The sequence below is a fragment of the Lingula anatina genome, chromosome 2 (assembly GCF_051362555.1).
Source record: "Lingula anatina isolate TDL-2025a chromosome 2, LinAna3.0, whole genome shotgun sequence".
Lineage (NCBI taxonomy): Eukaryota > Metazoa > Brachiopoda > Lingulata > Lingulida > Lingulidae > Lingula > Lingula anatina.
The window spans coordinates 28961430-28976640 of record NC_141768.1 but is presented as its reverse complement, the minus strand read 5'-3'; the positions used below and the strand labels follow the sequence as shown (position 1 = coordinate 28976640).

General features: G+C 35.1%; 1 protein-coding gene across 5 annotated transcripts in view; it reads left to right on the top strand.

The window, feature by feature from the left end:
• The first annotated feature begins 93 nt into the window (after nt 1–93).
• Nucleotides 94–15211, top strand: part of LOC106157607 (protein FAM149B1) — a 50467-nt gene continuing 35349 nt past the window's right edge. For 3 of the 5 annotated variants that reach the window (XM_013533321.2, XM_013533319.2, XM_013533320.2), the window contains exon 1: nt 10146–11988. In XM_013533321.2, the coding sequence (XP_013388775.2) occupies nt 11822–11988 (167 nt within the window). In that variant the 5' untranslated portion in view covers nt 10146–11821. Of the gene's footprint in view, nt 136–229; nt 446–10145; nt 11989–15211 lie in introns of those variants that run through there. The other 2 variants (XM_013533322.2, XM_013533318.2) reach the window with 2 other exon arrangements.

The window sequence follows — 15211 nt, the reverse complement described above, 5'->3', positions numbered from 1 at the left end:
TGATCCAATTTTGCAAAACAAGTAATATGCACCACTTTGCAGCAAGTTGACTTTTTGTTGATTGCTGGGGCCCCACGCAATGCATGCTGGGATACACCAGAACCGCCATGTTGTTTGTTGTTGCTACTACGTCAGGTACGTCTAAAATTAAGTTGGTTTTCTATCTTCTGAATAATAAATGGCTATTGAATAGGGTATATTTGAAAATGGCTTTTCTTGTCCAATGTAGTTGCACGATGACAACAAAATCGGGACATCGAGAACGAACCAACTGAAGTCGAAACCTGGAGCTATGATCTGACTATGCCGTCAAGTCACGGCGACCATATCACTCCACATGACCGAAGAAAATGCTTGTAGTTGGAAACGTGCAACAGCATGGTTTAACCAGGAAAACAGATAATATGACAGGAAGATATACTAGGAAGCCAGTGCCACTAGAAATGTATGTATACATCTATTTTGTCTTAACTATATATTTCTACGTGTGCTTCATCACCATGTTTTACACGTCCAAACCTGATGCAACTATAATCCAGTAACATGATTGCAAGTTGCATTGCTTACTTTAAAATCAAAATATTTTGCTGTTTTAGGTATTTATTTCATTTTTGTTTCAAATTATAACACCCATGTATCACTAAAGTGCAAAAACCTTGCAAATTATTTAGTCAATAAATCCACCCTGTGGAAGTCAGCAGGGGCACAACACTTGGAAATACAAGAAATTATGTCCTTAACAATTTTAAACTTATGACTGGTATCAGAAATGAATATTCACCTGGTGACCTCAAGAATTTTCTGGTAAATCAATTGGTAAGACCCTATGTACCAGTAGGTACTAGTAGTTATCATCAACAGGTATATCACTGTATACCAGGGGTACCACAGTAGCCACTGTCCAGCTGTAGTGCTGACAAAGCTGTTACCATCTTGCTCACAGGTCGCATATGGCATCCCTTTCAAATTTTTCTTTTAGCACTGTGCAATATATACCATTTAAAAGCTCAGAAAATTTGCAATCTAATGTAAAAAACCCATGAAAATTGAACGATGCTAAGTATAGTTAATTTGATGCGCTGGTCAGCGGTCGCAGGTTTTGGGCTGAAAAGTAAGGACACGTTGAGTGTCATATAGCAGTTTAAAAACTTGTGTTGCTTGTAGGAATATTTCAAAAATTCCAAAAGAATTGCAGTCTGTTTTGTATTACCTTTCAGAAGATATTTTTCTGATCAGTTTGAATTTTTTTGCGATACACCTGTTATCAATTTATAGTGATAAAAATGGATCAACAGGCTATCTAAAACTACTATTACAACATAAACATAATTTCTTGTCATAAATTTTGTATTTATGTTATTGTATTTGGACTAAAGCATTTAACTTGTTAAGGCTTTTTGGCTTTATATGATTAGATTTTTTGCATATTTTTATTAAATTAAACTCTTCATATGTGCCTTTACTAAATCATTTACTGAAACTGTGTCATTGATGCATGCTTTAATATTTATTAGAAGTCTTCTTTCTTTAAAGAAAACTGTAAATGGTACATTACCAGGATGACACTATACAATACTGTCAAGAAATATTCATGGCAGTGGATAACTTTTCGCATGAATTGATTTCAAAGATATATGCCACCAATTTTCAGACACTTATTAGTAACACTCAATGTGATGTACACAAGGTGCTATTATAATTATTTGTGTTAAAACTGTGTCAAGCAGCTGTAGGCTTGGCTATTGACAAGATATGTAATGTAAATTGCATGGAAGCTGGTTTGTCTGCACCTGATAATACTGACCTTGGCAAACATAGACTCTCTTCACCAGATCATTTTGTTATGTATCTTATCTGATTTGGTTGATAAATGGCATGACTAAAAAGATCAAAGAAAAAGAAGGAAGGGAGGGAAAGGGTATGGTTACAGCATTGCTTATGTACATGATCCATGAGTGTCCATGAAGCAGAATTCCTTGTGGTGAGGACACAAAATCATCTTTGTTTTAACTTTGGGAGTCCATTATTATATTTAAAAAAATTATCTGTGTATTAAAGTAATGCTTTTAAAATTTTAGTTGTATTGAATAAACATGTTCAAGATTCAGGTTTGCCAGTTTTATTAACATTGTAATTGATCTGAGGCTCGGCAACAACTCCATATGCAAAAAAAGAATCTATTGATTTCAGGGTTAGTTGTCTTGTTCTAGTACGAACAAATAGATAGGTATTCAATAACCTTTCTTTCAGTGGAAAGCAATAATTGCCCATATGAAATAAGCTTTAGTCAGAGACAAATGTCTCCTTATGGAAAAAGATTTTTTCATTTATAATTTGTAACGTTTAGACTAGAGAGTCGTGTAGCTTTTGTTTTAAGTTGCTGTGACATTTTTCTTTCTTACTTTTGTAATTTATTGTAATATATATTTTGTACAAAGCTCAGTTGAAGACATAAATAACTCTCCCCGAAAAAGAAACTATTTACTAGTAGGTCAGCTTTGAGAATAGAGATTGGTTTTATTATTGAAGTTTCAATAGTGGGACAAAATCTCCCTAACCTGTAATCTGTTAACTTTACTTTATGGGCATTTGAACTGATAATGATAAAAAGCCTGCCATTGCACACGGTAGATCTATAATTGATTGCTATGTGATAACTTCAGCACAATTGAACTGTTGGACTGATTAGCTTGTAACTACCTTGGTTCTCAAAAAACTTTAGCTGAAAAATCCTGTTTAAACCATTAAATTCCACCCCTGTGTGATTTAATACATAAGGCAATGCTAAGCTTGACTTAAACACTTACTCCCTGTGCTTTAAGAGGCATTACTGACATGTTTTTTGTTATAAAAAGATTAGTTGCACAACGAGAAACTGTAGGTTTGATTTGATGTATGTCTTGGTTAATAGATTATTTGCCCATTTTTCTTTAAATCCCCTTTGAATTGGAAGTTTAGAACTCTAACCTAATTTCAGATGAAAGTTTTTCCTTTTTTTTTCAAATCAGACTGTTGTTTAAAAACTTTAAAAGAAATTATATTTTAGAAAATATGCAACAATATAAAATTATACATTATATTCAGACCTGCCCTGAGATAGATTTCTTCAAATATGCATGGAGGGAGGGGGTACTGAGACTTTCACAAAATGTTATCTTTGCTGTTTATTAAAACTAACATTGATAACTAGACTTTAATGACCAAATATATAAAAACATGCTTTGCAAACTGAGAAATCAAAACCATTATTTTACCAGGTTCCTTAAACTTCTATATGAAAAAAAAAAAAAAAAAAAAACTAAATCCAATCAGAAAATTTCATTAATTGGGTATTACCCAGAACAGTCGTGCAGCTTTTTGACACACATCTTTTTTGTTCTAAGGGTACAGTGTTCTTTCAGTTGAAGCTTAGGGCATTCAGGCCATTTTTTTTTGTTCCCTGTGTACCAACCTTGTGAACTGAGTGCATACTCATTTATACTGTGCTCTTAATGTTCCGCGCGACTGAAAACACTAATACAATACAACCGAAACACAATATTTCTGTTTAGTTGAAAACCTTTTGTTTAATGGACATAGGAAAAACTTTATCATTAGTCTGTGCAATTTGTAAAGCAGGCAAGAACAATTGCACCTGAGGACATTGCACTCTCAGCACCCTATATATATCCGTAATATGTAATTATATTTTTGAACGAACAATGTACATATTAGTGGAAATCTATATAAAAAAAATGTCACACCCTGCCTTTTTAATATGTGTTTTCTGCAAACACACAGGTTGATCAATACTTTTTATGTACAGACACAGATGTGTCTGTACATATTGCCATCACCTGCGTCTGTCGTCGCCGATGCCGTCGCCGATGCCGATGCCGATGCCGATGCCGATGCCGATGCCGTCGCCGATGCCGTGCACTTTCCTTGTAAACACGATAAGTGGAGGACAGTTTTATTTTTTGGCTTTATATTTACAGAGCTGATGAATATTCATAAAACGCAGGTCAAGTTCGAAAATCAGCATGATCGGGCCATTATTGTAGAACTTATGCTGTTTTTTCACTTTTCAGCATATATGCAACCCTGTAAACACATTTTAAGGAACACCGTTAGGCCTGTTGTCATGAAACTCACAGGAGTAATCAATCTTACTAAAACGCAGGTCAAGTTCGAAAATCGGCATGATCGGGCCATTACTTTAGAAGTTATGCTGTTTTTTCACATTTCCTCAGATTCAATTCTTAGGCATGTTAACAGTCTTATTATTTTACTAATAAGATACATAAAAGTGTTTGTTTGACATTTCCTGAATCTTTACAACATTGTTAGTTGATTATGTAAAAATGATGGTAAACTTGTTATCGTGTATTGTGTAATAAAGTGTCAAAAATGGAAATAAACTCATATCATTGCAGTTTGTCAGATGCAATCATTCACTATGTTCAGAATCTCAGGATGGAGGAAATTGGACATTTAACCCTGTTGTATTGATATTTTTCCCATCTCATCAATTTTCTTAGTTGATCGTATAAAAATGGCAGTAACCTGTTAATTTTGTTTATGTTAAAAAAATTGTTAAAAATGGAAAAAAAACATTTCAGAACAGTGCTGTCTTGTTTACATTTTGGCATTTTCAAGTTGTGACTTTGAAGTTCCATGGGCCTGAAGACCTTTGCTAGTCACATTTTCTGAATATCCATGATACTAATATTTTATTATTAAAAATTGATGGTCATTAAGCTGTTTAACATTATGTAATATTGCACCAAAATTTGAAAAAAACTTATTTTGGGCACTGCTCCCATGATGACCATTTAAGAAAAACCATGTCACTTACTGTTCTCAAACAGTACAGTAAATATGTACAGATGTGTCTGTACATATTGCCATCACCTGCGTCTGTTGTGGCTGGCGTTGCCGTCACTGTCACTGTCACTGTCGCCGTGCACTTTCATTGTAAACGCAATAAGTGGAAGGCAGTTTTACTTTTTGGCTATATATTTACAGAGCTGATGAATATCCATAAAACGCAGGTCAAGTCCGAAAATCAGCATGATCGGGCCATTATTGTAGAAGTTATGCTTTTTTTTCACTTTTCAGCATATATGCAACACTGTAAACACATTTCAAGGAAAACCAATAGGCCTGTTGTCATGAAACTCACAGGAGTAATCTATCTTACTATAACGCAGGTCAAGTTAGAAAATAGGCATGATCGGGCCACTATTTTAGTAGTTATGCTGTTTTTTCTTTTTTCAGCATATATGCAACACTGTAAACACAATATAAGAAAAACAGATAGGCCAATTGTCATTAAACTCACAGGAGTGGTCAATCTTACTAAAACGCAGCTTGAGTTCGAAAATCAGCATAATCGGGCCATTATTTTGAAGAAATGCTGTTTTTTCACATTTCCTCAGATTAAATTCTTAGGCATGTTAACAGTCTTATTGTTTTACTAGTAAGATATGTAAAAGTGTATGTTTGACATTTCCTGCATCTTTACAACATTGTCAGTTGATTATGTAAAAATGATGGTAAACTTGTTATCGTGTATTGTGTAATAAAGTGTCAAAAATGGAAATAAACTCATATCATTGCAGTTTGTCAGATTCAATCATTCACTATGTTCAGAATCTCAGAATGGAGGAAATTGGACATTTAACACTGCTTTATTGATATTTTTCCCATCTCATCAATTTTCTTAGTTGATCATATAAAAATTGCAGTAAACTGTTTATTTTGTTTTATGTTTAAAAAGTGTTAAAAATGGAAATAAACCCATGTCAGAACAGTGCTGTCTTGTTTCACATTTCCTCAGATTCAATTCTTTGGCATGTTAACAGTCTCATTATTTAACTAATAAGACATGTAAAAGTGTTTGGTTGACATTTCCTGCATCTTTACAACATTATTAGTTGATTATGTAAAAATGATGGTAAACTTGTTATCGTGTATTGTGTAATAAAGTGTCAAAAATGGAAATAAACTCATATCATTGCAGTTTGTGAGATTCAATCATTCACTATGTTCAGAATCTCAGAATGGAGGAAATTGGACATTTAACACTATTCTATCGATATTTTTCCCATCTCATCAATTTTCTTAGTTGATCATATAAAAATTGCAGTAAACTGTTTATTTTGTTTTATGTTAAAAATTGTTAAAAATGAAAAAAAAAAAACATTTCAGAACAGTGCTGTCTTTGTTTACATTTTGGCATTTTCAAGTTGTGACTTTGAAGTTCCATGGGCCTGAAGACCTTTGCTAGTCACATTTTCTGAATATCCATGATACTAATATTTTATTATTAAAATTGATGGTCATTATGCTGTTAAACATTATGTAATATTGCATCAAAATTAAAAAAAAAAACTATTTTGGGCACTGCTCCCATGATGACCATTTAAGGAAAACCATGTCACTTACTGTTCTCAAACTTACAGGAAAGAAACATGGGACTAAAATACAGCTTCATTAGGCAATGCAGTCTGTTTGGTAATTCTTACTGCCAGTTAAACGGTTTCACATATTGGGATTTTCAAAGTGTGACTTTGAAGTTCCACGGGCTTGTTTATTATTGCATCAAAATTGGCAAAATGACCTCTTTTGCATCCTTTTTTCTGTTATTTTGTCTGTACATTTGACAGCTTTGCTGCCTTGTTTAAAGCCTTTACACAGGTACGTTGTTAAGGGAATTTGGTGCCGGTCTTTTGCCACTCCTGAGATGACAAGTTGTGTTATGGATGCACATTTTTTTCTGAATAAAAGTGAATTGGACATGCATAGATATGTTTCATGCTCCCTGTAGGACAGTCAACTTATACTGCATTAACATTGGCAGTTGCCAAATATTTCTTGATATTTACGTTCCATTTACTAATCAAGATTATAAAAATGAATGATTCTGACCATCAGACTGATTGATTAAACAGCATAAATGAAGTGTTACCATAACATTGAAATATCCCCCCTGCCCTGTTGGTGCTTTTGTTAGATATTCATCTGGGAATCTAATTATTGTTCCACCAAGGAAACATGATCACCTTATGTTGTGTCACCACTCTTGTCCTATAACATTTGGCATGTGCCCAAGTGCAAAATGCATTTGTTTGTCTGTTGACACTGAGTTGGGTACACCCATGTCAGCCCTTGAGCAGCTTTTTATACCTCAATATTCTGTTGTGTACTATTAAATATCAATTATAGAAACGGGTCCTTTAAGTTAAGTAATCATGAGGTAGTACAGTTGTAGTCATGTTGTTTTTGTCGCGCAGCACGTCTGTCTTATTATTTTGCTTTAGTAAATATGAAGAGCACACGTGGGGGATATTGTTAAAAGAAGTGTATATTAATCAAGGCAAATCAGTAGCACTTAAGGTGTGATTATGAATTATTAATGCTCTTTTAAGGGCTTCATTAGTGACACTCCAACTTTAATGGTTATGGAGCACTGAAATGCCTGAAGTGATATTACATGATGAAGCACTGGCAAAAATGCTCTGTTCAAAGTTTGCCCTGTTAGATGATAATGTTTGAGTTGTTGATAATGCCGTGGCAAACCCATGCTTTCTTTCCATCCCTCACTTTGATTAGCTCAGAGAAACCAGCATCTTGTCTCCTATTGAAACTCAGATATATTTGCTTTTCCACCTGTATTCCCCATGGTAAAAGTAAATAAAAGCAGAGGAAATTAACATCTTACTTCTTCCTTTTGTTTGTGATAATTTGATTGATCGGAGGCAAATGCAAGGATAGATGCCGAGTTCTCTGTTAATTCGACTCTTTTGAACCACGTTATTACATGGTCTCAGCTGACTGGACATATCATTCAGACGAAGACATGCATCCATAATTTAAATGGATGTTTCTCATTTTGTACTGTCAGGTAGCAAATTACTTGAATCGGCAAATATGTGTGACTAACCTTAGAAACAGAAGTCTTTTACAATGTAGAATATGGGCGTTCTCTTTGGGGCTCCATTATTTTATCCTTCACAATTCACATTAAAGGAAATTACCTGATGAACTTTCTGTCTGTTCATTATGTCATGAATACTTAAGCAGTATGAGGTCACAGTGGGGCAGAGTACTGGGAATTGGAATGACTCCAGGGAATAGATGGATCGCAAGGTTTGATGAAATTTTCATTGGTTTCTAGAGAGAAATTGAGCACCAGTGAATGAATAAACAGAAATGTTGTATAAAGTTAATTTTCTTTATGATTAATATCTAATAATAGCTCAGATGTTGTGCGCTGTTTGATGGAAAGAATAAGGAGAAGAAGAGAAAAAAAGAGAGTGAAGGGGAGAGATAGGTTAACAGAGTTTGGTAAAGAAAAAAATTAATAAGTGATAAAATACCACTAAAGCGACACATACTTAATCTGTACAGCAAACAAATACCACTGTGGTTTATTAAAGATCCTCACTTTCTCTACCATCAAAAGCATGTATGGCACCTGTTGGACCAGCGGGGCCCTAGTGACCACCACAATACAAATCTGGGGCTTTACCTGTAAAGAGCTAATAAACTGGTTAACAAAGACAGGAACATAATAATGTAATAGCCTCCACTTAGAGTACTTTAACAATTTAATAGATCCCCCCTGAGTTTAGCAAATAAACACATTATATAAAATGTACCTGCCACCGTACACAACCCAATTCTGGACAGTCGCATTTACTTTAAATTCAATATCAATGAAAATCATTTTTAAGTTGTTTGAAAAGATTGAGGACAGTTTAATTTTGACACCTTTAATTCTTGATTCCCAATTAAATTGAAAATCACACAGGTATATTTTTATGTGAACTACTGCATGTCTATGAAAAGTTCCATTGAAACACATAATCTGGGTAGCTCATTGTCAAATGGGGATGGATTAGAATGCTGTCACGGTTATTTTTATATATCTGTGGAGCTTGAAGTAATTGGGACCAACGGAGCTGATCCTGTTATTAAAGTTACAGAAATGGCTTAATATGTACTTACGTATGTGTATCTGGTGCCCTCTATCTAGCACAGCTCTCCACCAGAAACTATCTGGGTGATGATGGCAATTCTTAGCAAAAATAGCTGTGACTATCTATAGTGGAAAAAAAAAAACATTCTGTGGCACAGTGAATAAATTTTATGAAATGCAAATTAAAACATGGGACATATACATTCTCTCTTGGACCCATGATAGTGTTTCAAAAATTGGGTTTAAGATTCATGCACTATATAAAATGTGAAAGAATTGGATTTAAGTATAGAGAAGAACAGTTAAGTCCAGTGAAACCAAAGACTCCTACACGTAGTTGTGACATAATAGTCATTAGGACATGGTAGAAAGCAGCGATGGATTGTTGCACAATTTTCTGCTCATAAAAAGAGTTCTGAATAGAAAATGTGAGGATTACATATTAGGAATTTTAAACTGGATTTATTTAGAGAATTAGATCCTAATGAGGGTAAAAACATCCAAGTTGTGACATAACATGAATAGTCATTAGGCAGGAAGGAGAACAGTTATTTGGTCTTACTTGTTAGCATTCAGAATAATTCTTCACAAAATTATTCGGAGTATGGAGTGGTAAGAATAAATTTGATTCTAATGGAAGTAAAAGAAATCAAGTTTTAAGATAGCTTTTGATAATGCGTCTTGAGCCTCTCTCTCCCCCCCCCACACCCACCCTTGAACTTCAGTAGTTTTGGTAGCCCTTGATTTAGCTTTAGTACATGATCTTTTGAATTCAGTGTTTGTCAACAGAAACCATGTAAAACTTCCAGACAGAATACCCCAGTAAATGCATACAACATAAGAATAAAGTATATAATAGGTGAATTTGTCATACGTGTAGCTGTATGGGTTTTCACCAAACTAAAACAATGCAAATTGGATTATCTAAACAATTAGGTAATGGAATCATTTTCACATTTTGTGTCTTCATCTCCTCCTCCCTAATCCATGCCCCTACAACCGTACTGAGGTATGTCAGTTTTAGAGTCATTCCTTCATCTTTTTTTTGCTTACAAAGTAAGAAATTATATTAGAAGAAAGACTTTAAAAGCTGGGTTGACTGACATCTGAGTTATTTTTCTGAACTTTCCATGTCATTGCTCAAATATTGAAGAAGTTATTTGTGCCAGGTAATTAGTTCTGTTGAAATTCACCTTTGTGAGCCTCTGGGAGCCAAACACAAGACCAGTCTCAGATTGTTTTGTAGCTCCCCCTTCTCCCATACAACTACAACCCCACTTTAATTTACTCCCTGCAAAAACATTAGAATTCCATAGTGTGGGTGAGCTGTAAGGAGCTTATTGTGTGGTGCCAAAAAGTTTATTCTACAAGAAGCCCCAATAGCTGTATTTTTGTATCATTTTATGGTGATTGGCAGCCCTTGTGCCTATATTTTCTGTGAGCCATTGTCAGTGATTGGTTATTCAGATGGAGTGTAACCTCTGTGTAAAGGGATCCCACGTCTGTACCAGATAGCATTATTAATTTTATTTAAAGGCAAATTTGATCCTTTTGGTGCTGTATTCACTAAAAATGATGTAAGATGCGGTGCTATATGGTTTTGGCAGTTTAGTTATGAGAGGTCTAATCCATATAGTCCTTTCGAGTGGTCAATCTCATCTGAACTGGTCACAGTCGAGGTCTAATTGACAGACGAAATGGATCAATCTAGTTTAATTACTGGCCAAGAGATGCTAACAGTCATGGGCGACAGCAGCAGCAGCAGTGGGAAAACAAGTCTGGGCCACAGTTAAACATACACGGTGGCCACCGGATTGAGAAAACCTCACAGTTCACTTGCGGTTCCCATTGGAAATCAACTGTGAAAACAACCAGGACAAAAATCTAACCAAACATGGCTCCCAATGCAAAGTAGATACAGTTTATACAGTCTATTCAGTTAAAACATCATCAAGGAGAAAGTGGTCATATAGGCACCTGTTTGACTGCCGGATAGAACGGATAGAACGGCACCAAGGTTATTGATTGGAGGGTTGATTGGTGATCAGAATTGGACTTTGGGATACATTGTGTATTCTGCTGTCAAGGTAGGAAGAGGCTGCAAGGGAATTATCTCATCCTTTTTGGATCTGGTGACAGAATAAGGACAACTTGGTGACAGACATTTAGTGTAAATGACAGGATTACAGTGGGGGGATTCTAATCCTGTAAAGAGAAATTTATTCTTGCTTATCAGACACTTTGATGCCTGAATTTACTTTTAAAAAAAGGGCTGGAAAATTCTGGGGTCCTATTTTTTAAGCCTCGTCAGCGTTGGTAGCACGAGGAATTATCTTGGATTTTTTCTACCCCATGTTGTACAGCTCAACTCAGCTATGAGGGTGGTATGTTTGACACAGGACACTGATGGGGGATTTGTATTGATTTAAAATAAATCTCGATGCAAGTTTAGATAACTGATGTTAAGCAGCGACAATGTAACCAATAGAATCGGATTTAGGAGATATTCCCCTCGGTGATAGGAGATCATGGGAGGAACGAAGTAGCTCCGAGGTGATATATATCTTTTTTATTCCTCTCACTGCTTTCATTCATTAAGGATGAATTGCAGATATTGCTGAGCCACAGCATTTGATGGAGGAAAATTTTGTAGCATAGACGTAAAGGAAAAATGTAGCAAAATACCAAGACCTTTTCTGTTTAGAATGAAAAACATTCTCATAAAACTGCAACTGAACAACAAAAAAGAACTGAAAGATCACGATAAATGGAACATGGTGGAAAGAAAGAAGGGACGAATGAAAGTGCAATTTGAGGAGCTTTCCCTGCCAAGGAGACAGGCATGTATAATATAGAATGGTGATGTCAGGTGCTTTTGCCAATATGCATGATCTGTCGTTACCAGTGGTGGGGGTGAAGGTTTGGCCAACACTCGTGTACCCCAATACAACCAAGACCAAGGACAACAAGTTGAACAGGACATATAGTAACAATGACATCAAAGAGATATATACACAAGAAAGGTAGGCATTTTTTTAAGGGGTGAGTTGACAGCTGGAGCAAAAGTAATTGAGAATTTATTGAATTTTAATTTTCAGATCAATTTACATGGACCAAGGGAGAAAAGTCTGAATAGTAAAACACTCAGTGATTTGAACAATTCTTTCTCTCCATAATTATCAGGCAAAACTAAAAAAACTTTCTCTCACTCAGCATCTTTTGTATGCAATTACAGTGCCACTGATTTATTTACAGTTGGAAAAAAAGTTCTTCATTCAGCAATTCATGGTATACTAACTGGTTGAGTATGTGGCAGCTATCAGAAAATTTGTCCCAGACCACAAATCCAGCTGTGTTAAGTATTGATATGTCATTTTATATAGTGGTGAAGGATTGTTACTGAGTTACGCAAGGAGTCGTGTAACATTTGATTTAGTCATTGTGCAGTAGCGCAGAATTTTGAACCAAGCCAGCATGGCATTTATTTGTAGCATAAGGTTCAGGTAACATTACCGCAGGATAGTGTAGATAGGTTTACTTTGATGATGTTTTTTGAGGGCATTTAAACAAAGTTTTTGAAAAGATTATTTCTTTAAGCCAAGAGGAGAGTAAAATCTATGTTTTATTTACTTTTGTCAGATTTTTGGTTTGAAATGTTTCAACCACCTCCTTTCAAAAAAAAAAAAAAAAAAAAGGTCTGAAAATATCTAAAAAAGAAAAGAGAGAATTGCATGTATACCAGTATATCCTTCTTCTATTTAACAGTTCACTACAGCCATGCACGATTGAACAGCTTAGTCTGTATTTGAACTATTCAGGCACACTACAATTCAACATTTCATTTGATGTGCTGGATGTATAAAATGTTGAAATTAGCACGCTCAAATAGCCAGGGGCTCCACTTTTTTTAACAGCAGGGAAATAAACATGTTTACTCGCCTCTCTGCTTGTCCAAAGGCTACCCTTCAGGGACATCTCTTTAACAATATGTCCTGCAAGCCCTTTAGAGAAAGTTTTGTGGGGGGTTAACTTATTATTGACAACCCTGCAGGGTGTTTGATTTTAAATTCTTCTTTAATCCCAAGATGTGTGAGAACGATTTTTTGAGACCAGATAATTCATATCATAAGCCTACTTAAATGAATATAGCTGGCTTTAATTCCATCTTATGCGGAAAGACTATAAAATTTGATATAGCATATCTTTATGTACATCTTCTTTGATGGCTTTATTATTGCTTGGAGACTGTGCTTTTAGAGAATCATTACACTTGAGTGAACAATATATCTTGTTTGGACTGTGCAGGCTTGCTAAAAGACAGATGGAGTTACAAAGAAAAGTGACAACATTTTGTTAAAACAACAGTTCACCTTGCTGTTTGAAGTCTGGCTTTGTTCACCTGTAGGCAACTTTGCCATATTAGTACCATTTGATTTGTTCTATTGTCTGAGGTTTTTGGCAAATGTGTCCATTTAGAGCAGAAATAACTTATCTCAAGGTGGTCCAAAGTCAACATCCATTGTGGGAAAATACCTTAAGTACACAGTCATAGTGAAAAACAAATTATTATCTTATCCAAAGGTAAAAGCCCAATCTAAATGTTGATTTTGGCACTTTTGATTACGTGACAAGAAATAACTTATTCATTTTAGCACAATATGGCTTCATGTTGTGAGGCATTTCAAATGGAGAAAAAAATGCTGTCAATTTTTTTTTTTTCATTTTTGTAAAAGCTTAAGCACTTTCTTGTTATTTTAAACCCAAGAGCTTGCTTTGATGATGTCTATATTGTATGCTTTTTAAAACTATATTGAAATTGATCAACACAACCTTACAAATCTTATGGCAATTTTAAGTGTGAAGTAGTATGAGGTGTTTGTTGTCTTTTTTTCCTTTTTTTTCTTTCTTTTTTGACATCTTTGAGAAGAAATCATTAGTCAAGTCACCTGAGTTGTTAAGGTATCAGATTAACCATAAAAAGATGGCATTTCAATTTACTGGAATAGTAATTGATATTGCTTAAAAGGCTGGATCGGAAGAGGGAAAGAAATAATAGACCAGGTGTAAGATTGTAGGTAGAATTATAGGAATGTTGTTTTAGATATATATATTATAGCAGCAAAAATCCTCTTTGGTTTTAGAAAATTTTAATGCATCTTATAGTGAAAATATTCATATCTTATATTCATATAATAAATGTGCAGGGTTGATAGGAAAGTAGATTGTCTAGCTTCTTCAGTAGTCTATTATGTATATAGTTGAGTTGAGTTGAGAGTTGAATGTAAGAGAGGATTTTTCTATCGAAAGTGTTTTATCTTATATCCATATAAAGAATTTTAGTAATTCAACTTTGATTTTATTGACATTTACTCAAATTTTAGGAAGCTTAGTCTTTTTTTGCAAGTTTTTAAACCTTTTATCCAACTGTTACTAACATAATCGAACTTTCGTCTCTTGCTAAAGTTACTGTTAACTTATATTTACTGGCAACTGTGATAGTATACGCTTTTATGCTTATTTCTATACCTCACAGTCTAAAATTTCAATATTTTATAATAAAACAGAGTGGCTGTCATAACATGCACTGTCCAAGAAAACGTTCATGGTCAGTGAAGTGAAACATTTTCATTGTGAAATGTTACATTTGTATCAATGCAGGAAGGTGGTGCTGTTGTGGGAACACGTTAACTCTGCGGAGTCTGCCACGGTGACATGAATGCTGAGTTGACACAGAATAACATGTCTTTGGGGTGAGAGAAGAATAGGCCATCGTAACTGTAGCCACTGTCAGCTTTGTTTTCCATGGTTGCCCTGGTGTGTGTGGCTGAGCTCGGGTCTCCCCCGCCTCTTTCGCCCCCAGATCAATTTTGGCATCTTGTTCTTAACAATATCAAAACACAGCCAAACCTAATGAGCCTTGTTTTCTGAGGCATCAACCCATAGTGGTTAATAATTCAAATAAAGGTCAGTATTATTTTTTAATTGGTGGACCCTTTGTCGCAGTCATAACGAACTCCTTTCGGTTTTTGTTTTGAAATGTAACCCCGTGCTCGGCTTACAATAACAGACTTGAATGGTGGACAGGGAAAGGTTTCACAACCGACTGGCTCTGGCATTAATTCATCGTTTCCACACCGAAGTACACATTGTGCTGGGCCTGCCAGCGATTGTTGCAGATATTTGGGTTGGCGCTAGGCATAATGGGCTGATCAGTCACTCTATTGAACAGGCATTGAGTTTACTTTA